The 21725-nt window shown below is 44.5% G+C and overlaps 2 protein-coding genes across 4 annotated transcripts in view; one reads left to right on the top strand and one right to left on the bottom strand.

Moving 5' to 3' along the window:
- Positions 1–438, bottom strand: part of LOC117551608 — a 15268-nt gene extending 14830 nt beyond the window's left edge. The window contains exon 1 of one of the 3 annotated variants that reach the window (XM_034224534.1): positions 289–438. The gene's annotated coding sequence lies outside the window, so the exon portion shown is untranslated. Of the gene's footprint in view, positions 1–62; positions 124–247 lie in introns of those variants that run through there. The other 2 variants (XM_034224535.1, XM_034224533.1) reach the window with 2 other exon arrangements.
- On the top strand, positions 216–21725 carry patl1 (PAT1 homolog 1, processing body mRNA decay factor). Its single transcript, XM_034224524.1, has 20 exons — positions 216–570; positions 2235–2343; positions 4428–4643; positions 4887–5138; positions 6865–6953; positions 7127–7207; positions 7401–7601; positions 7884–7985; positions 8219–8305; positions 10670–10887; positions 10990–11134; positions 14184–14301; positions 16050–16147; positions 16525–16584; positions 16680–16825; positions 16919–17078; positions 17802–17927; positions 20795–20886; positions 21022–21171; positions 21399–21725. Exons 1-20 carry the CDS (start codon positions 556–558, stop codon positions 21418–21420), a joined length of 2487 nt encoding a protein of 828 aa, XP_034080415.1. The 5' UTR covers positions 216–555; the 3' UTR covers positions 21421–21725.

Here is a 21725-nt window from a genome sequence, read left to right as displayed (position 1 = left end):
AATACATAACAACAATTCATCTGTGGAAGCCGTGGCCCGGCTAAAGTAACTGGACGGCCTACCTGCCTGTCAGCCTTCCATCTCGTGCACAAACTTATCTCGTGCCCTCATTGGTCATGTGCGCGTTCCTGTGTGTTGGAGGAGGGGCTCTGTGAGGAATTCTGAAGGAAGGGGCAGATCTTTTTCGGCTGTGTACTTTCAAATTCTAGCGCACTCGAGCTGGTTTCTCCATTCGTACCTACCCTACCTTTAAGTAAACTTGAGTAAATGTACTCAGTGACTTCCCACCTCTGGCATGGATCTGTTCAGCGATCCTGTTGTCTGTGATCGGTGTTACTGGTAGTCTGTTTCCCAGCTCCTCTTCCTGTTTACCAACAGCGGTGTATTTACATGAAGAAGCGTCCGCAGCGGCTTGCCCCCGCCCCTCTCTGTGCCAGATGCGTGCTCGTTCACGTTGTTCCGCAAGGCACGTTCAAGTGGACGTCCTGGCTGCGTCACTTGCGCGCCGCCACGCTCCCTTCCGATGCACTTCTTTTCCCGAAAGCCTAAAGATAGATGTTTCGTTTTCAGGTGAGTGTTGTACCCTAAATCCCGTGAGTCCTATTCCTGAGGGCAATGTCATATGTTACACTGAGCTCTGTTAGTCAGTACAGACAGTGTGATTTCTATGCTGCATGGTGTCTATTGTTTATGCGACTGCTGAATCCAATGCGGTTGGCGGCCTGTGAGTCAGCCCGCTTGCCTGGTGAAATGAGCCAGGGGTGAGCTCCATCCAACGGGCAGTGTTTTATCAATACATCTCACTCATGAAACGGCAATGTTTAAAAGTGTGCAGCTGTGTCTTCAAATTAACATGCGGGTTAGTTTTAAAGCAGCAGTTTCACATCGACGTGGGTCTGGCGTGATATAACGTCAGCATTAGCATTGTTGCTAACTGCTACTCCTGCTCCCTCCAGGTTGTCTGAAAGAAGTCCCGAGTTCTCTTTATTCATATTGTTGGGGGAGATATTACTAACAGTTATACTTAACGCTATCTAAATATTATGATCTCGATGTAATGCTTTTCTCAGTGAGCATTCCTCCTCGCACTCTACACTCTATAACTCTATACGTTACGAGTGCAGTTGGACTAGTCTGAAGTCAAACTGGATTCTTTAGCCACCTCATTCTTCACTTTTTTCATTCATTTCCCACATTTCGACCTCTATCGTGCATCTCTGTGCAATACTATTTGTCATGTTACCATGGCAAGCCAAAACAATTGTTAAACTTGCATAAATGATTGGCTTAGTGAAAGTATTGTCCTAGGCTCATGGTCAACAGTTGGAACTCACATTGATCATCACACTTATTCACATGGTGTATGCGGCATGATAACCACTATACTAGTGTGTTGATGCACTGACCGTTTAGTTTGTTTATGTATAGTGTCGTGGACAGTCCCCGTCGATGAGCTGTCACAAACACAGTAAATGGTGCAGCTTTAGCCGACATGGCTAATTTCCAGCTGTTGTCCCCGGCCAGATGGTAATAGACACCCATTTTCTTTTAGCTTTCTGCACAATTTAAGAAACACAGTGGGAAGCTGATAAAGGAAGAATACAATACACAGTATTAATACCTTGTGTAGTAATGCGGTATGGGTATAACCCATCATTTTTCTGAACCTGAACCGATCTTAAACCTACAGGACTATTCAGGTGTCCAGTCACTCAAACCATCATGTCTTGGGGTCAACTGATGACCTGCGCACTGTTCTATACAAATAACTAAATGAGAGACTCCTTATATTCCAGTAATCAGTGACCGCTCTTCTGTGTCTCTTATCTTTCAGACCACGATCAATATTATTCTAACATAATGCAGCTCAGCATTTATATAACATTTATAAATAGTTGTGCCTTAATACTTAGTTGATACATTGTTGACCCTCTCTAAAAGGCCCACATATATAGTATAGAATATGTGTTATATGAATCGAAGGGATCCACATGTCCAGGGCCCTTGTTTTGTTATTGCAATCTTGGAATGATCCCTTATCAAGGTCCCAACCTCTCAGTCCGCTTCATGACATATTTTACAATCTTATTCTTGTCATTTATTCTCCTCCTCTTGTTTTTTTTTTGTGCTAACCATTCCTATTTTTCTTCCCTATCTTTTCTGTGATCTCCATGACTCCCTTCCTCCCGAACCTTCCACTCTGTCTCTTGGCCCATCGTCTGGTTTCCACGCAGTCCCTGGATGAAGACTGTACGTTGGAGGAGGAAGATGACGGCGGGATGATAGAAGAGGAAGATGAAATCAATCAGTTTAACGATGACACCTTCGGAGCAGGGGCCATCGGTGAGTTATGCGTACAATGTTTTGGAGAGTAGTTAGCCGATTACAAACCTACATTCTGAACATAACCTGGTCCAAACCAGGTTGAGTCTGCAGCAAAGGTTGTCCTGGCGACCGAGGATAAAAGAGATCCACCTCTGTATCATGGAGAACTCTGACTTTATGCTCAACCTATCTACGCTAACCCACTAATCTGGTTCGCAGTTTCCCCCTCCTGTCACAACCTGACAGTGAACACATTATACTCTGTCTGTAGGGGCTCATGATTGTTGTTGGTCACCATCATTAAACACTAAAGCAGTGACCATCAACTGGCGGCCCGCGGGCCACATCCGGCCCGCACGACGGGGGTGGCGTTGGCGGAGTGGTTACTGCGTTCAGCCCCCACTCATTTTTATACAACGTCTCGTGAGTAAGGTGCAGTACCGGAGTCCAACGGAGAGGCAGCAGCTGCGGGTCAGTAGACTGCGTACTGCGTAGCCTTCCCTGCCTTGAAGAAGAAGAAGAAGTGATCCTTCGTTGTGAAGAGTCTGCTTAATGCGCTCAACAGAGAGGCAGCAGCTGCGGGACAGTAGCCTAGAAAGTGATCCTTCGTTAGCGTGAAGAGTCCTGCTCCACAGTACCTGAGCGCGCTCCACAGTACCTGAGCGCGCTCCACAGTACCTGAGCGCGCTCCACAGTACCTGAGCGCGCTCCACAGTACCTGAGCGCGCTCCACAGTACCTGAGCGCGCTCCACAGTACCTGAGCGCGCTCAACAGTACCTGAGCGCGCTCCACAGTACCGGAGCGCGCTCAACAGTAACCTGAGCGCGCTCCACAGTACCTGAGCGCGCTCAACAGTACCTGAGCGCGCTCAACAGTACCTGAGCGCGCTCCACAGTACCTGAGCGCGCTCCACAGTACCTGAGCGCGCTCCACAGTACCTGAGCGCGCTCCACAGTACCTGAGCGCGCTCCACAGTACCTGAGCGCGCTCCACAGTACCTGAGCGCGCTCAACAGTACCTGAGCGCGCTCCACAGTACCTGAGCGCGCTCAACAGTACCTGAGCGCGCTCCACAGTACCTGAGCGCGCTCCACAGTACCTGAGCGCGCTCCACAGTACCTGAGCGCGCTCCACAGTACCTGAGCGCGCTCAACAGTACCTGAGCGCGCTCCACAGTACCTGAGCGCGCTCCACAGTACCTGAGCGCGCTCCACAGTACCTGAGCGCGCTCCACAGTACCTGAGCGCGCTCCACAGTACCTGAGCGCGCTCCACAGTACCTGAGCGCGCTCCACAGTACCTGAGCGCGCTCCACAGTACCTGAGCGCGCTCCACAGTACCTGAGCGCGCTCCACAGTACCTGAGCGCGCTCCACTAGCATAATGAAGAAAATGAACACATTTGTTGCAATAGTAATTTATGCACTAACTACATTACTACTTGTACTACAACATTTGAATCATCATCAGTTCTTCCTCATTTTCCTCAATTGTTCATATTTGGTTTATTAAAATAATGATATTGTGGTCATTGGTAAAAAATGTCTGCTATTATTATGAGTATTATTATTAGTATAATGCGCTTTCTGCCTTCCTGTCATCAGGAGTTAGAAATGTAATGGCTATGTAATAGATTAGAACCTTCATTCTCCTAAACTGCTGGGACATTTCCCTAAAGCCAATACCTTTATATTGTCTACTCTTCACTTACTTGTCAGCATTGATGTACAGAGCCGACAGAAGACCTTGTTTATATCATCATATTGAAACCAACTCCATCCATCAAGCCAGTATGGCTGAAACTTCCTCTCCCTCTGAGCCTGCTCTGCTGCGCTCTGCAGCAAACAGCTGTTTGCTTTTCACCCAACAACGACAGCTGACTCACGAAACGCTATGTTGTAGCGTTAATAAACTAAACAATTTAACACAATGGCTAGTCAAAATACCAATACCACAGGATCATTTCTTTTTTTAAAGCAATATTTTGAGTGGCCCGAGCGGGCAAGTGGAAAGTACGTTATGCTGGCCCGGGGTGTCTAGATAGTGCTTCCGGGCCAGCGGGCCATTTATAATGTCAAGCCCTGATATGGCTCCTCTCTTCCAGATGACGACTGGCAGGAGGAACACAAACGCCTCGCTGGGCTCCAGGGCGGCACCGGGCTAGGAGCAGGGCTGGGGGGAGGAGGACGAATGGGAGGAAAATCAGATTTGGGAGGAGCCTTTGATTCATCCTCCTCCCATCTCCATTCCTCTGTGGGCCAACTCCCCCTTCCACCTTCCCTTAAATTCTCCTTATCTTCCTCTGGACTGCCTCCACCAGGTCAGTGCCGTAGTTATGGAAATGCCACTAGTCGTGTTCCTCTCTATGCTAGATTTTAGTATTGCTTACTGGTGATTTGCAGGTTTTGTGAATGCCTAATATCTTCAATTTTCGTTTTTTTGGAAACTGAAAAATAATTGCTAATCTTCAAGCTTTTTTTCTTGACGTATTGTTAAATATAACATGAAGAGCAAAAGAAAGACACACATAGTTAGAAAATCCTAAGTAAAACTGTTGTTTCAGATGTGGAGGATCGAGCAGGGGAAGGGGGCTTGGCTGAGTCCCTGGCCAGACTCATCCTGGAGGCTGATCCAGCCATCACTGGGGTAGGAGCAGCTGCTCCTCCCCCTAGCTCTTCAGGATCCAGCCTATCCGCTTTGCAGGGCCTGGAACAACCAATGGTCCTGCCCCAGCCCTCCTCCATTCCACATCTCAATCAACTACACCAGCATCCCCATCACCTCCAGCACCAGCTGCTCCCTGGGCCCTCCTCAGGTTAGAACCAATGTATTGGTTACATCAGCTATCACTCAGACAGCCAACGGTCAATTACTAGCATAACTATAATATATATATATATTTTATTTATTTTTATTTTATAAATTAGAATGCTTATTTATCCCCACAAAAACAAAGCATTTGTTAGATTGATTTATATTCTGAGCTATTTTGCCCTTATCTATAGAACGGCTTAAAGGTAATCTATTATTCAAAATGCAATTTTGTATGTGTTTTATACATAAATGTGGTGTGTAAGGAGACTCACAAAATGTCAGAAAATAGAACCCTCTCTCTTTTCCTCCGTACCCACATCTCTAAAAACGGGGGTACAATACAGCTTATCCAGATTTGCTGCGGTCATGACGACATTACTAAAATGTGGGCTGGCTTTACGTTGAACTCCTGGCAACGTCCCGCCCAACCTATAGTCCCCTATCAGAAACGTTGCTGTATCAGTAACAATGCGCAACGTGTTTACAAGTAATATGGTCTGTTTACATTAGCAAGCATCGCTAACAGTCAGAGCGAACGCGGTGCTGGAGAGAATATGTGTAAAGAAGCAGGAAATAAAAGGTACTGTCCTTGTGGTAAACCCACGAGAGAGAAAGCATTTGAGCTCCATTCTTTTTCAGAAATAAGTGCTTGATGTGGTTTGGAACATGATATGGGGCAGTCCATGTAAACATTTATAAAAAAAACACATACTTTTAAAATAATTTAAATTGTCAAAACTCAAGAAATTGTGTTTTTCAAGAATGGTACGAATTTGTCTTTCTGTCAAACACCTTGATAGCTCTCTTGTTTAGCTGAGTTTCTGCTGGTGGACAGCCTTCTCTTCACAGAGCTCACTGCTTGTATGCAGACGGACGCTCCAAAGGGGCGTGGTCAGCAGCAGCTCAGTTGCATTTAAAGGGCCAGACCCAGAATCAGCACTTTAGTAACAGGGCTGAAATAGAGGGGGATCTGTTTGGTATTTTGAGCAAAACACTCCAGAGACATGTTTTTATAGATATGACCCTATAATATATTGTTCAAATATAGCATAATAGGTGAGCTTTGTTTGCCATCCAAAAGAGTGTTTTGTCAAATGTACCTTCAGACACAACACCCTTTTTTTAGGCTACTTTTTGACAATGTGGTTTATCCATGGATGTATAATAAGAACTGGATACAGCGTGCGAGGCGGGGCCTCGTTCCTTCCTATGAGAGTTGCTCATTGGCGCATGAAGACAAAATGGGCCAACTTTTGAGAGAGCGAAACGTCATGAAAGTATTCATATAATCATATAATCCGTTGTTATTGTGCATCCATGGGTAAAGGTAAAACTCATGTAGTACTGAACACGTAACATGAACGTGCCGGGCGGTGCGGTCCCGTGGGTTAGATCCGCGTTCATAATGGCTAGGAAAATAACTCTCAGAATAACGTTATTAGCACATTTTACAACTTGTGGAACGAATGTTTTTAATAAGGGCTATACAAACGTTCATACTGGGTAGTTTATTTAGTTCAAAACAAATTATCCAACGATTTACAGACGTCTCTTTCCCAATGTTCGTCAATGGAAAAAATCTTTCCGGGCCCAGCGACTGATACATAAGTGTAGTACCGCCGTTTGGCCACAACGAATATTTCCCTCAGAGTCCGGCGCACTTCCTGGGGGCTTGGGTTTACCCTCTGTGTATTCTTTCTATTAAAATCTGCTGTGCTCTTCTCCAGGCCTGCCCCCTGGCCTTCCCCCCTCCTCCATGCTCAGCTACCAACAGCAGCAGCACTTGCTGCGTAGAGGAACTGCTCCTATGGCCCAGGTTTGGGGTTTTAATTATTTGTGGAATTAGGATTGAAATCATTTCCTGGATTTGATTTCATGCTGTTAAATATATTTGTATAACTTTTGTTGCAGTAACAATTATTTAATCTTTGTTGTTATGAAATAAAAAATGTCTCCACTGTTAATTCAAATTTCTGTCATTCTCTCTAGATGAACTCTCACAGTATCTGGGAGAACAGTATGGGTTTTGGTCCAGTCAGTATAACCCTTGGAATGGTTACACACATGGAGGTAAGGGTCACCGGCTTTTTTTTTTTTTTTCAAACGTTCTCTTCTACTGTCTGGAATGATCCATCACAACACAACATATTTCTCCAATCTGTTTCCAGTATGCTCAGCACGTAAAGGACTTAACCAAGGTGGTGATTTTGGACAGGTCATCAGTGTTAACTAATATGTTATTCCCCCTCTTCTTCCTCTTCAGGATAGTCCACTAATGTCTATAATCAATGAGGTAGGCCTTCCTACACGTCCTCCTCAGGGTAGGAGCGATGAAGGACGGGATTTGTCAGAGAGGGTCCCACCTCCACGCTCTTCTTCCCCTGTGATAGGCTCCCCTCCTGTGAGGGCAGTGCCTATTGGCACCCCGCCAAAACAGCCAATGAGCCATGCCCTGAATCATCAGGTGAATAACAGAAGTGTTTCCTTACAGATTTCCTTCAACCATTCCCCCTTTCCACAATTTCCAAGGTTACAATGACATAAGGAATGCTATTTGGCTTTGGTAGGATCCAAATGTTTTTTTTTGTAATACACTTAATAGAGCATCTAACCTAGTGTTTCTTGTATACTACCACTAGAGGAACTAAAGTCAGTTAATCATGTAGGCTGAACAGCTGTTGGGATGTTACTTTCCTCTAGTTGGCTTTGTCTCTTTTAACCCTGCGCTGTGTGTATGTGTTTTTAGATCCACCATCCCACGGCGGTTCATGTGAGAGCCCCGATCCAGCACAGATACCCTCCTCCTTTCCCTGAGCGTCTGTCACCCAACACCCTCCTCAATATAGCTGTAAGTGTTCCTCTACCCGCCCCCCCCCTCTGATTTCCCCGGTTTGTTTGCACATTAAACCAAACAACATCACAGGGCTGCTTTTAAGTTTGATGTCGCATCAAAAGTGAAGTGAACACATGAATGATTCCATGAGTGTATATACATGAACAGCTTGAACATTCAGTCTGAAGTCCAACCTCCATTTTCAGTTTTCATGTCTATGAAAATATATTTTTGCTGTTTTTGTCCAGAATTCCCCACTGTGCCGCGGTCCGTTCCCCCCTGGAGTGGGTCCTGTTCTGTCTCAGATTCAACGGGCCCAGCTGCTCAACTCTCAGGTTGGTGCCATAAGGCGCGTTCACATCGCAGTACTTTTCCCACTTTAGGTCATGAGAACTCTTTAGTTTTCATGAACTAAGTACAGATCGCGTTCACAACCGGAATAAGTCCCTGTTGGTGGATTAGGCAAATGAAGCCACTGACGTCACTTCTTCTTCTTTCTGCTCTGGGTTTACTGGCAGGGCCGCAAACCACTTCACGGCGTATACTGCCGCCCGAAGTCCCCCGGCCGGAAGTCCTCAGAGTTGGGGACTGGCTTCAGTAGAAGCTGCTGGGACTTCCCAGCAGCTTCTACTGAAGCCTTCCGAGTAAATCGCCAGAACGCCGACTCCTCCTCATCTCCACCGCTCCCATGTTTTCTTTTGTGTTGTCAAAAGTTATTCTCTCTGCGTTTGTGCGCTGGGCTAATGCTAATAATGCTAATGCGAGGATAATAAAATGGCGAGTTTTACGGGGCTTGGTTTGCAATCCGCCCAGCCAATCAGACATAGGAACCTTTTCTCCCAACGAAAGTACCTGCTCTCTAGCAGGGGTGGTAAAAAAGGTTCTCATGAACTAATTTGAGTTCTGGCTCTTTTTGGTGTGAACGCAACATTTCGGAACTATATCGGAACTAAAGTGGGAAAAGTACTGCGGTGTGAACGCGCCTATAGACAGTCAATTATCCCAATAGATCATCTAAAAAAAAACAGTCAAGTAACTGAGATGCCATTTTGTTGGAAACAAGAACAATTGATTGAAGACTGCACAGATGAATTGCCATACCTCAGATCGAGCATTAAAATGAAGAAGTATATTACTTTTCACTTCAATACTAGTGACATTTAGAGAAAATCCAAATGTTTGAGTCCTAGCTGTACTGATTATTCAGAACTACTTAATGAGATAAAATGATATCTTCTGCCCAGCTTTGCACAAAGACTATAAACAGGACAAGACAAGAAGGAAATTACAAAGTAGCTAGCTTGGTAGTTTATTTAGACACCTGTTACGGCCCGTCCACACGGCGGCGTGCGTTGAAGCTTCAACGCAGCTTCCCATTCACTTTGAATGGGGTGACGTTGCGCTTTGCCAAACTGCATTCCCAATTTACTCCGGGCAATAGAGACCATCTACGCAGGAACAAGGGCCAGGGTGGTGACCCCAGATGGCAACAGCGAGGAGTTTGACATCCTGGCTGGGGTAATGCAAGGGGACACCCTGGCCCCCTTCCTCTTCATCATGGTCCTGGATTACGCGCTCAGGAAGGCCATCAGTGGACGAGAGCAGGATCTCGGCTTCACTCTAACACCAAGGAGGTCGAGACGACACCCCACAGTAGTCCTGACAGACCTGGACTATGCGGACGACATCAGCCTGCTCTCCGACAGCGTTGAGCAAGCACAGGAACTCCTGAACAGAGTGGAGTCAGAGTGTGCCAAGGTTGGCCTGAGGCTAAACGCCAAGAAAACTGAGGTTATTACCTATAACATCTTACCGGAACATCCACCTCTGACAACAACAGAAGGCACTGTGCTTAAAGAAGTCAAGGACTTCAAGTACCTGGGCTCATGGGTCAACTCAACCGAGCAAGATCTTAAGGTGAGGAAGGCACTTGCATGGAGGGCCCTGAACGGCATGACCAGTGTATGGAACTCCAACCTCCCCCGTCAAATCAAACTCAGCTTCTTCTATGCAACGGTAGAGTCTGTTCTCCTCTATGGCAGTGAATGCTGGACCCTGAAGCCAACCCTGCAAAAGTCTCTAGACGGATGCTACACCAGAATGTTGCGAGCAGTACTTAACATCAGCTAGAGTGTACATTTAACCAACAACATCCTGTACGAGGGAATACCAAGGGTGAGCGAGAAAATTGCAGCCAGGAGAATGAGACTAGCAGGACATTGCCAAAGTCATCAAGAGCTGCCAGCCGGCAAATTGGTGCTGTGGGAACCAACACACGGGCATCGGTCACGAGGACGTCCCGCACTAACATACGTGGACGTACTCAAGAACGACGCAGGAGCACAAAGTACCAATGAACTGGCCAGATGTATGGAGAACCGGGATGACTGGAAGCGACGATGGAGGGCTTGTCTGAGGACGACCTAGAGAGATTGTGGTTCCGTCGCGGCGCTTTGCTTCCGTTGCTTGCTTCAAAAGTTGAGAAAAGTTCAACTTTTCAAGCTTCCACGGAAGCGTCAGCCAATCAAATCATATGCCAGAACAAGCTCTAGCCAATCAAAACGTGTTTGTGGGTCCGGGGCTGGAGATTCATGTGATTGGTTGTTGGTCGAGCTTCAGACACGCCCCTGTAATTGTTCAATGGTAGACTGCTACATCACATTACTAATGGTCACATTACTTTGTCTGTCTCACCTCAGATGGCTGGTTTTCCTCGTGGCGGTCCAGCGCCTCCCTTGTTACCAGGCGGGGGTTCAGGCCGTTTCTTCGGGGGGCCACCTCCTCCACTTGGTCACAGAATGGGCCCGCCGCCCCCCCATTGCCCCCCAAACCACACCCCACCCATCCGGCACAACACCACCCACCTCCACCCACAGCACCGCCGCATGCTCACGCAGCGCATGCAGAACCGGGGAGTGTAAGTGAGAGTGTATGAGTGTACACACAGAACACATGAACAATAGGAGTACTGCTGTCCAACAAGGAAAGACATGTCGTGTGTGTGTTTCCCTCCCTGTAGGGACCGTGGCAGGACGGGAGGGGACCGGCGCAGCAGGGACCACTACAGTAACCTTATGAGTCAGAAAGAGAAGGAATGGGTTACCAAGATCCAGATGATGCAGCTGCAAAGTACTGACCCTTACCTGGATGACTACTACTATCAGGTGAGTTTCCTATTCAGTAGTTACCCTGTTTGCTGCAATCATGCAGGGGCTGAAAAATCTTACATTTTGTACAGGTTTCACTGGGGACGCAGTTCTATAAACAAACAACCTGAAAACGTTTTAGCACAAGACAGTTTTATAGATGATTGAGCACTATATCAATAAGAGGGATGTAACGATACCAAAAACTCACGGTACGATAATATCGCGATAACAATTCCACGGTACGGTATTTATCGCGATATTGAATAATGAAGAAAAATTTGTTTTCAATTTGACTCTGAAAATGTTTCTTTATTACATAATACATCTGATTTGTACAGCATTTTAGTAGGATAGCAGTATTTTAAAGTGTTAAAAACAAAGTGACAGTAACAGACTGGAACAAGAAAACCAGTGTTTTTGTACCTATAGTACTACCAAACAAAGTAGGCATTTTCTTTGTGCCACTGCATCTCACAAATAAACAAGGACATTTCATAATCAGACCCTGCAATCAAATAAATCAAGTTTCACTTTAGTTTTTCAAGTAACTCAACTCAAACTCACTAAGTCACTCACTCAGCATCATCACACAGGTTTTTAGGAATATGAGAATGTCCACATTTCCAGGTATTTATAAGCTGGGATGTTTGGGCATCTACAATATCCCCTGCTCTGGAAAAAACTCTCTCGCTTGGTACTGATGTTGCTTTAACAATGACGGAATAATCTGAAAGCAGTCTGTCATTTTGACAGATTAGAACAAACTCGGAACAGCGTAGGGCTGTGCAATTAATCGTATTTTAATCGCGATTACGATTATGGTTTGCGACGATTATGAAAACAGCATAATTGACAAAATACGATTTATTTTGCTGGGTGCGCTTTCGCCCCTCCCTAAAAGCCCACTCGGCCACGTGGGAGTGACATGTGTTGTGAATGTTCAGCGCGAGCGAAGATGTCAGAACAAGAGCAGCAACTCGTTAAAAAGAAGGGTAAAACTATTTCCACTATTTGCAAGTACTTTGCCATTACATTTCACATCGCTAAAGATATGTGCCCAGTTAGCAACCAGGGCTTTAGCAACTTGTCAACACGTTGGACAAGCGTTACGCGATTGCCGTCTCGGTATTATTTCAGCAGGTCTGCGCTGCCTGCACTATATGACAAATGCCGTGGGGAAGTTGAGAGAGAGTGTGGCTTCAGCTGACTACTTTGCTACCACAACAGACCTATGGTCTAGCCCAGGGGGCCCAACCAGTCGATCGCGAGATGTGTCTAAAAATAGAACAACAATATTCTGTTTTATGTGCTGTAACATAATCTTCCTGTGCCAGAATAATGCACTTGAACGCATCAAAGCTTTGTGATTGGCCGGCGTCACCCCATGTGTCGGGGCGTGGCTGAGGGTCACCTGCCTGCGCTCATCTCTGAAACCAGACCATGTAAACAGCCCTGGTGTTTCTAGCGAACAATCTTTAAGAGATGACATGAGCAGCCCCTACAGCATTTGTCATGGTGGCCTAAACATTTTATTTGGTCTTAAATCGTAGTTCAAACATTTATTTCCTGTTACTTTCTGGACCATGACGGTTGGCCAGCCTTCAACGTTTAACTGAGTGGAATATGTTGAATATGTTTTACCAAAATGTTGGCTATATGTTAAGGAGTGTTCAGTAGGTTGTGACAGTGCACTGCAACATGTTTGATTTCATTATTTTGGTCTAATTTATTTTTATTTATCATATTAATAATATATGTTTAGTATGGTTTTGGAAGTGCGCTCCAACATATTTGTTGATCTTGTTTATTGGTAAAATATTATTTGTTTTAAAGTTCAATAAATGGTCAATGAATAATCGTCAAAATAATCGTGATATCAATTATTGACCCAAATAATCGTGATTATGATTTTTGCCATAATCGCACAGCCCTAGAACAGCGCCAACGTTTCCCCGCAGCGAGGCTCTGGTGTTATGCATGCCCTCCAAAAGGAATTATATACTTTCCAAACCGTACTTTGCCGTACAGATCAACACATGTCTGGGAGGTTTTGCTTCACGCTGTGTGCGCTCCCGCGAGGTGCATGCACACACGGCATAACACCGCCCCCCCCCCCCCCGTTGACAGTTCACAGTTCACGAGCGTGCTCTCTCTCTCTGTTCAGACCCGACGGGTAATAAGGGATTATGACGGATATTTTACGATCCTGTCTGTCAAAATGACGGACAGCGAAAAGGCTAACGCCACCTCAGTGGGACGGAGAGATATGCTTTGGCCATGGGTGACAGCAGTGGGTCAACTGTGCATTGTCTCTCCACCACTTCAAAAACAATACAGTTTTTGCCAAGAAGGTGAGGCTTATTGACAGAGATATAAATATACTGTTGGTACTTGTCAATGTCTCTAGGTGTGTACATGTAGCACTGTAAATACCATGTCCTTTTGTGTTCTGTTGTTTTATGTTCATGTTGTAACCTACTTGCTGCCATGTTGGACAGGTCTCTCTTGAAAAAGGGATCGATGATCTCAATGGGACCACCTGGTTAAATAAAGGTTTAAAACAAAAAAAAGTGTTTTTAAAAAAATATATATATATATTAAAAAAAAATTCAATTAAAAAAAAAAAAAAAAAAAATCGCGGTAGATTTTGTCAGTCTCACGACGGTATTGGGACGTTTATTTACCGCGATATTCGGTATATCGTTACATCCCTAATCATTAATGAAAACTAAAAGAAAGCATGTGAAAGCTGACGTCAATTTCAGTGAGTTGAATATTTTATTTTGGAAAGCAAAGGTAGCATGAATATATTGAATAAAGGAAAAGGATGAAGCATGCAAAATAAGAGTAAAGCAATGAAAGTGAGTCTTGTTGTCAAACCTGTGTGTGTGTGTGTGTGTGTGTGTGTGTGTGTGTGTGTGTGTGTGTGTGTGTGTGTGTGTGTGTGTGTGTGTGTGTGTGTGTGTGTGTGTGTGTGTGTGTGTGTGTGTGTGTGTGTGTGTGTGTGTGTGTGTGTGTGTGTGTGTGTGTGTGTGTGTGTGTGTGTGTGTGTGTGTGTGTGTAGAACTACTATGAAAAGATGGAGAAGCGACAGGAAAGAGAGAGAGACAGCAGCAAGAAGGAGCACACCACCAAACTGATCACTCCGCAGGTCGCCAAGGTGGAACACACCTACAGACCAGGTAAATGATGAGAGAACACACAGAGGGATAACGTGCAGCCGCAGGCTCACTGCACATAATCCCACTTAATACATGGCTACTTACCAGAGGTGGGAGTAAGTCCTACATGTGCAAGTCATGAGCAAGTCTCAAGTCTTAACCCACTATTCTCAAGCAAGTCCCGAGTCACTGTGCTGAGAGTCAAGTCAAGTCATTGCTCAGGTGAAGCAAGTCAGAAGTCAAGTCATACGAAATTCTGATGAATAACCCCAGTTTCCGCATTTAAATCAGTTAAAATATTGTGGGTATGAAAAGTTGTGTTTTATTTTCAACATAAACAGCAATGGAGAGTGGGGCGCTGAAATTATACCCCGATCAATTCTAAAAGGGCTCTAAAGTGAAAACAGGAGTACAACACAAATATGTTACATCAACATGTTAAGCCTCCTGCCCTGGCTCCCCTTCAGCAGGATCACAGCATTCCTCCATGGTCTGTCTAAGGTGCTCCCATATGACACTGTCTCATTGTGTTCCTAACTGTGTCTGTGCACAAAGAAATATTGCATCAAAGCCAATACAACGGAATAGTGTATGTACCAGGGTGCATGATATGTGTGTGTTTGTGTGCAGACAGTGCGACATTAAGATTAAACACATTTCTTTCATTTGGGAACACCCACCACATATACATATGGAGTTGAAGTACTGTTCATGGTAATTTCAAAACAAATGCCGTTGTTGGACACACACAACCACAGCGAACACACACACAGAGCAGAGCTGAGCAGAGCACAAAAACACACACACACATCATGCGCCTTAGTGACCGGACATCTCCTTCATAAAACGAGTAGGGGATTCATCGGGCAGTTTGATGTGTGTGTGTGTGCAGAGGTGTATGTGGTTAAAACTTAGCAGCCAGCGGTCGCTCTTTAGCTGTTCTAATGAAAGTAAACACAGTGAAGGCGCTGTTGCTGCTCTTCTCAGAGGCGGAGTTACACGTCCCGCTGCCTCCTGGTGCTGTAGCGATTTCATGAAGTGAATGAGTGTCCGAGTTCGAAATATATCTAAAATAATGTATGCACTGCCATTTCCCAACATAAACATTACAGTCTGCAATGAAACGGTTGTCTCCTGTGTGCTCCTCTTCCTACTTGGCGCTCCGGTAACTTTCTCTTGCGAACGAGATACAGTGTCTTTTTTTTCATTGCCCTTTAGGGGCTCCCTACAATACAAAAACAAATACAAATATTTAATTTTAAAAAGTAAAGTCCTTTTGAGTCATCTGTCTCAAGTCAAGAATACCAAGTCAAAGTCAAGTCTTTTATCAATGTTAGTCAAGCAAGTATCAAGTCCAAAAATATGCGACTCAAGTCTGACTCGAGTCAAGTCATGTGACTCGAGTCCCCACCTCTGCTACTTACTGAATAAACAATGACTAACAATATTCATTTAAAAATGATTGCATTGCTTTCGCTAAGTCAAATGAGACCATTCCACTGCGTACCATCGGCTTAAATGACTGGACTTCTTTCTGCGCATTGATATGACTGCACATGGTTCCTTGATTAGAGCATCCTTAGCATCCTTATCCTTAATAATCTGCTATTCGGAAAAAGAGCAGACCTCTGAATGTCCAAATTGACCAATCAGAATTTAGTATTCAACTAAGCAATGTAATAGGCCAGAATATGATCTCCCCCCTATAGTACGTGATGTATAGATCATCATCAGAATACTGGAGAATATTGACATGTGTGCCTCTGCAGTTCAGTTTGCAGGCTCTCTGGGTAAGCTGACGGTCTCCAGCGTCAACAACCCTCGCAAGATGATCGATGCCGTGGTGACGAGTCGCACCGATGACGAGGTCTGTTAGCATGTTCCTGTTTTAGTCTACAAAACTACTAAACAACTACTCTTTAGTAAGAAGGATAAGACGAAGCAAAGAGGTTATATTGAAGGTTAGCGGTATGAGGCATGGCGTAGAAGAGATTCAGTGTTTATAGCTGAATACCTCCTGAAGCTGCTTCACAGTAACAGCACTGTGAGGCAGCTGCAGGAGCGGCTGCTCTGCCATTGGTCGGATGGACAGAAAGCCTTATGATTGGTCAATGGTAAATCTGTTTGTGTAAAAGTATTAGAGGCCCCATTATCTGGGGGGCTGAAGGCTCGCCTGCTCTTTCTGGTTTGAATAGTTCTGTACCTTATTCAGTGCTGATTGTCTCTGTGTCTGTCTGCCCCCAGGAGAAAAGAGAGAAGCAGGTTTGGAATAAGAGGCGACAGATCCTCTACACTGTGGAGAAGGTAAGACGAGGACAGATGTTCATCAACAGCAAACCCATCTGAATCCTCAATACACATGTTTCACTCTTTTCTCTCCAACTACCTCTGTCCTCCAGATGTACAGTTTGCTGCTGGAGGTTCAAGACTTTGAGAAGCGTTTTGTCCAGGCGCCGGAGGAGGACAGGGAGGCTCTGCTGGAGCAGCACAAGAGCCGAACCCTGCAGCTGTGCAACACTCTGCGGGAGAAGGAGTGGGACGACAGGTAGACTAACCTTGTTCTTATTCTTCTTGCTACACAGCAGTGTGTGAGAGCCTATCTTTCCTCACTCATTCTTTTTCTCCTCCTCTTGATTAGAGTGAGTGATGAGCAGTGTGTAATGATCATGTCAGTGAGGAAGGGCAAGCGCCTCATCTCCAGGCTCCTCCCCTTCCTACCTTCACCCCAGGCTGCCGCCGTTGTCATGGCGATTTCCCGCAACCTTCCTGCCTTGGCCAAGAAGGATAAGCAGGACCAGGTAACGCCTCAGGACCCAAAGTGAATTACTCTCTTACGATTCATCCTACGATGTAGTAAGATGTCACACGAGTGGATTCTGAAACATGTCAGAAGTTGCTTTTCTACAGTATTGCAGGGTTTCTAATTTCGTCCATCAGACAGAAGAACATGTGTTTTGCAGGCATTGAACTCACTATTCAATAAAAATGACTATTCTGCAAATAGTTTTCTTCGAGAGTAAAAATAAAGTTTTCACAGCAATATAAAAAATGACTTCCTAACACTAGCTCTAGGAAACGTATACAAAATAAATAATACATAACTAAAACTATTCATCCTAAGATTTTTTTAAATATTATAATAAAATGTTGTTATAATTCTGACAGTTTTCCTGCAAAAAACCAATGAATAGGACGATATCAACGAAAATAATAACATTTCAAGCTTTTGATGGTTTATTGTGACTGGGTGCTATGACAGCTGCACAGTCACAGTTTGGCTGGGCAGCGCTTTGTGTTGGTCGAATAATAAATGTTGACTAAAAATGAAAGGTTCTGACATGTTCTGCTGACCCAGCTGTAGTGGTCAGTAATCCCTACATTAATCAAGGTCCCCTTTTTATTAAGGATGTTCCAGGCTTTGATGCGTCCTCATCAAGAGAGTAAATGAATGAAAATAAGTTGTGCCATAGCCATACTATGAAATGCTTGGAGCTTCATCCTTGGTCCCCGCTCTTCTTCAGGTGCTGTGCTGGTTGGTGGAGCCGGTTGCCGCAGTGATCCAGTCTCTGTGCAGCTCCGCCCTCACTGACCTGCTCCAGGAGCTGCAGGGCAGCGAGGGCCAGCTGGCCTCAGTACTGCACAACAAGGTACACCCTGTGTTCAATACACCATAATGACACCAGAGGCCTGTACGACGAAGCCGGATGTTCTCTTAGCGGCTAACTTCAGGGAAAACTCTGGGTTTCCGGTCCTACGACGCTGGTTCTCTTTTTAGCGGGCTAGATCTCCATGGTAACTTATGCTGTGCGGCTAACCTGCTCCGGAGCAGGTTAGGTTGCAGGCTAAGAGATCAACTCAGTGAAAGCACTGCCTGCTGACCAATCAGAGCTCAGTGTGCGGAGTTTAAAGCGATCAAGTCATATTACAGGAGAAAGGAAATACAGAAATACTGCCGTCGCAGGAAAGACGGCCGGCAAAAATCACCGACTGTTTGAACGTGAACATTAATAGAATATCACCTCCACCTTCAGAGCAATCTGACTATTATAACATTAGCGTTAAGAAAGCTTACTTAAATATCTGCCACAACATAAGTAACCGGATCAGAGTAACATTAAGTACAGTCCGCGGCATATCACTTCATAATGTATCATATTTTCTTATCTGAGTCAGCTGAGCCGTATCTGGCCGTGCAACACTCACAGTGTCACATACTGTATGCAGAAGTATTATTTTAAGCAACTAGGGGTGTAACGGTTCACAAACATTTCGGTTCGGTACGTAAATTATCACAAAACATAAAATATATATATATTTTTTTATATTATTAAACTGTGAATAATGTATTCACTCAAATAAATATAATAAAATAAACATTAAGGTGCAGCATTTCCATGAACTGAAATAATCTGTATTTGTACTGTACTAGTACCTAAGCAGCCAGCTTGACATTAGGACTTGCTTGTCATTGTATTTTCATGTTGTTTAAAGAAAGATGAACTTGTCCACATTGCTTGCTGAAAGGGCAGATCTGCTGGCACTAACAATGTCTCCTGCTGTGGAGAACACCCTCTCTAGGGACAGAGGTAGCACAGCCAGGTAGCGCTTTGCTAACATGGCAGCATAAGGATACTTGGCGTTTGTAATAGCTTTGACTCGGTCTGAACTTTCGGCGAGTGGTGGAGGCTTACATGCACACATCGACTATTTTCATTTCCTCGCTCCTCGGTCTCACCGGAAGTTGATTTGCCTGCGCCATCTTGAGTACCATCCCATGGCTCTTATTTCTGCCGGAGGAGCGAGGAGCGATAATGGAGGAGCTATAACCGAGGAACCACCAGACCATCCTCCGATGAAATCCTCAGATACTCGCCCTGCCCCCTTACTGTGTATCGCTCACTGATTGGACGAGGCAGTGCATGCACTGATCTGATGCTTCTTGACATGAGAGCAGTTTCCCAGCGGAGTGAAGAAAATACATGAAACTCACGAGAGTCACTCCTCAGTTTATACCGTGTTTTGTTTCAATTCATGTTTCATTTAGTTACAAATATGTGATATATCTGAACAACAAAGTGGTCACAAATCATTTTATTCATTTATTGGAAACATTTTCATGATCGCTTTTTCGTTTTACATTTTCATTTATTGTCATTTCCATTCAGTCAGTCATTAAGTGCTATTAAAATGTTAATGTGCTACATATCCACACAAACAAACAAAGTGTGCAATCCAATGAATGTTAATCTAACTGGGTTTTGATAGATAACATATCTATTTTTCTTCTCTCAATTATTTTATTTCTATTGTGCAATCTAATCAATATTAATCAAAAGTTCGCCATTCTTAAAATGTATAAACGAACAATTGTTCGTTTATACATTTTAAAAATGCCGTTTATCTTTTTTGAGAATGAGTTCTTATTTTATTTAATGTATTTGAGTCTACAACAGATGATACAAATGTTTGTGTCAGTAAATGTGTACTAACAGAGGCGGGGGTGTTTGTGGAAATAACGGGGACAGAGCTGCTGTCAGACGATCAGCTGTGCAGCGTCATCACAAACGGACGTGGCTTCACGTGACGCTCCGGAGGAAAGAACGTCCCATTGCTCTTAAAACTCACTTGTAATGTAATTAAAGTCAGATGGTGTTTTAGACGGGGCAGTGATATCATAAACCTGTTAATGTACGCATTCAAACACTTGTTCTGTTACCAGCTGTATTCACCTTGCAGGTGCAGCTCTGTGGCTTTGATCCTGGATCAAGTGTTTAAGTCATGGATGTTTAAAGTTTAACTTCTTCATATGTCTAATATTATAGTTGACTTTTCATTCAGGAAGTATGACGCTGCGCTGTCAGTACGCTTCTCCATGTTTGTGATTGGTCGAATGCTCCAGATACCACCCCTTTCATGTGAACGCGCACCTAACTAGATAGGACACGGCTGGCTTGAGTGAACGAGTTGATAGCCAGCGTCGTAGTACAGTTTAGCGAGAGCGTGTATGTTCTGGATTAGGCCAACCAGGTAACTCAAACATATCCAGGTTAGGTTAGGTTCGTCGTACAGGCCTCTGATCTTTTTGAATTTTCGCTAATGCTTTAATAGAAACAGAAATATCACATTGACATGAGTATTCATAATAATTGAAGTACAAGTACCGCTTCTGTTTTAAGTGCTTTCAGTGCCCACAAACGTAGCATTCAACTAAAGCCAGAGGCAAAAGCGAAATCTAACAATTTAAACATTTCAGCTGCACGCACAGATCTAAATAATAACCTAAACAAACAATGAAGTATGTTTCTGCATGAATGACTTTTGATATTCCGCTGTTTGCAGGAAGGGTCCTGCTGATCCTTTTTAAAGGCGTTTTTTAAATCTGAAAATAAGACATTTATTTGTATAAAAACGTCTTTTAAAAAAACATTTGTTATGACCTTGCGATTTCAAATCTCAAAATAATGAATGACATGTACCCGTCACATACACAACTCTTGTGTTTGTTTGGGTTCAGTTTGGTGTGACGCTGCTCTATCTGATCCTGAGTGAAGGAGAGAGGATGCAAAGCTCTGACTCCAACTGTCAGCTCATGGACGACAATCGATGGTAAGATGTGGAGTTGATGATGTAACCCTTTTTCTCCAACGTGTCCCTGCTCCCCTGCCGTTATGTTTCCTCCTCGTCTTTTCTTCACACTCACAAAGTATGTGTCTCTGTTGTTGCTGCTTGCCATTGATCCAGGACTGAGTTGGTGTTCTCTGTGACGAGGGAGTTGCTCAGCGTCCCCCCCTCATCTCTGTCCCCTCCCCTCTTCACCCCTCCCAACCTGCTCTCCCTCTTCTCGCGCTACGTGGACCGACAGAGGCTGGAGCTGCTACAGGACAAGCTACAGTGAGTTACAGTGTCACCTGGGGGGGCTTTGGTTGGGCAAGCACAAATAAGATGAGCGGAAAGAGCGTGTTTTGGATCTTTTATGTGCAGACAGACAGATCATGACCGAGTAAACGCGTAGATGAATTAGGAGCTACTAAAATACCTTTCCTTTAATTGTTGCTTCAATAACACGAGGTGAACACGTCTGTTCATCAAACTAATGGTTTGTTCTTTGCCTTTCTCAGGATCACTTCTTTGTCCAGGTAGAAGTTACCACAGCAACACAGCCCCCGATGCAGACCTTTCTTTCTCTGTGTGTGTGTGTGTGTGTGTGTGCGTGCGTGCGGCAGTGAATCCATGGTGGATTGTATTTTAATGCAGCAGAGTCTCAAGTCACTTTTTTTGTGTGTGTTTAGTCTCTGGTGTGTAAGTAAATGTGTGTGAGAGAGTGTGAGTGACACAGCGCATGACAGACGGGAGAGTATGGCGACGATAATGAAATCTGCATTTTTAAATATCTTGTTTACGATTATGCCTGTGATGAACCTTCAAATTAAAAAGTATTTCTATTT

Source organism: Gymnodraco acuticeps, unplaced genomic scaffold, assembly GCF_902827175.1.
Source record: "Gymnodraco acuticeps unplaced genomic scaffold, fGymAcu1.1, whole genome shotgun sequence".
Taxonomy (NCBI): Eukaryota; Metazoa; Chordata; class Actinopteri; order Perciformes; family Bathydraconidae; genus Gymnodraco; species Gymnodraco acuticeps.
This window is presented reverse-complemented; position numbering and strand designations above follow the sequence as displayed.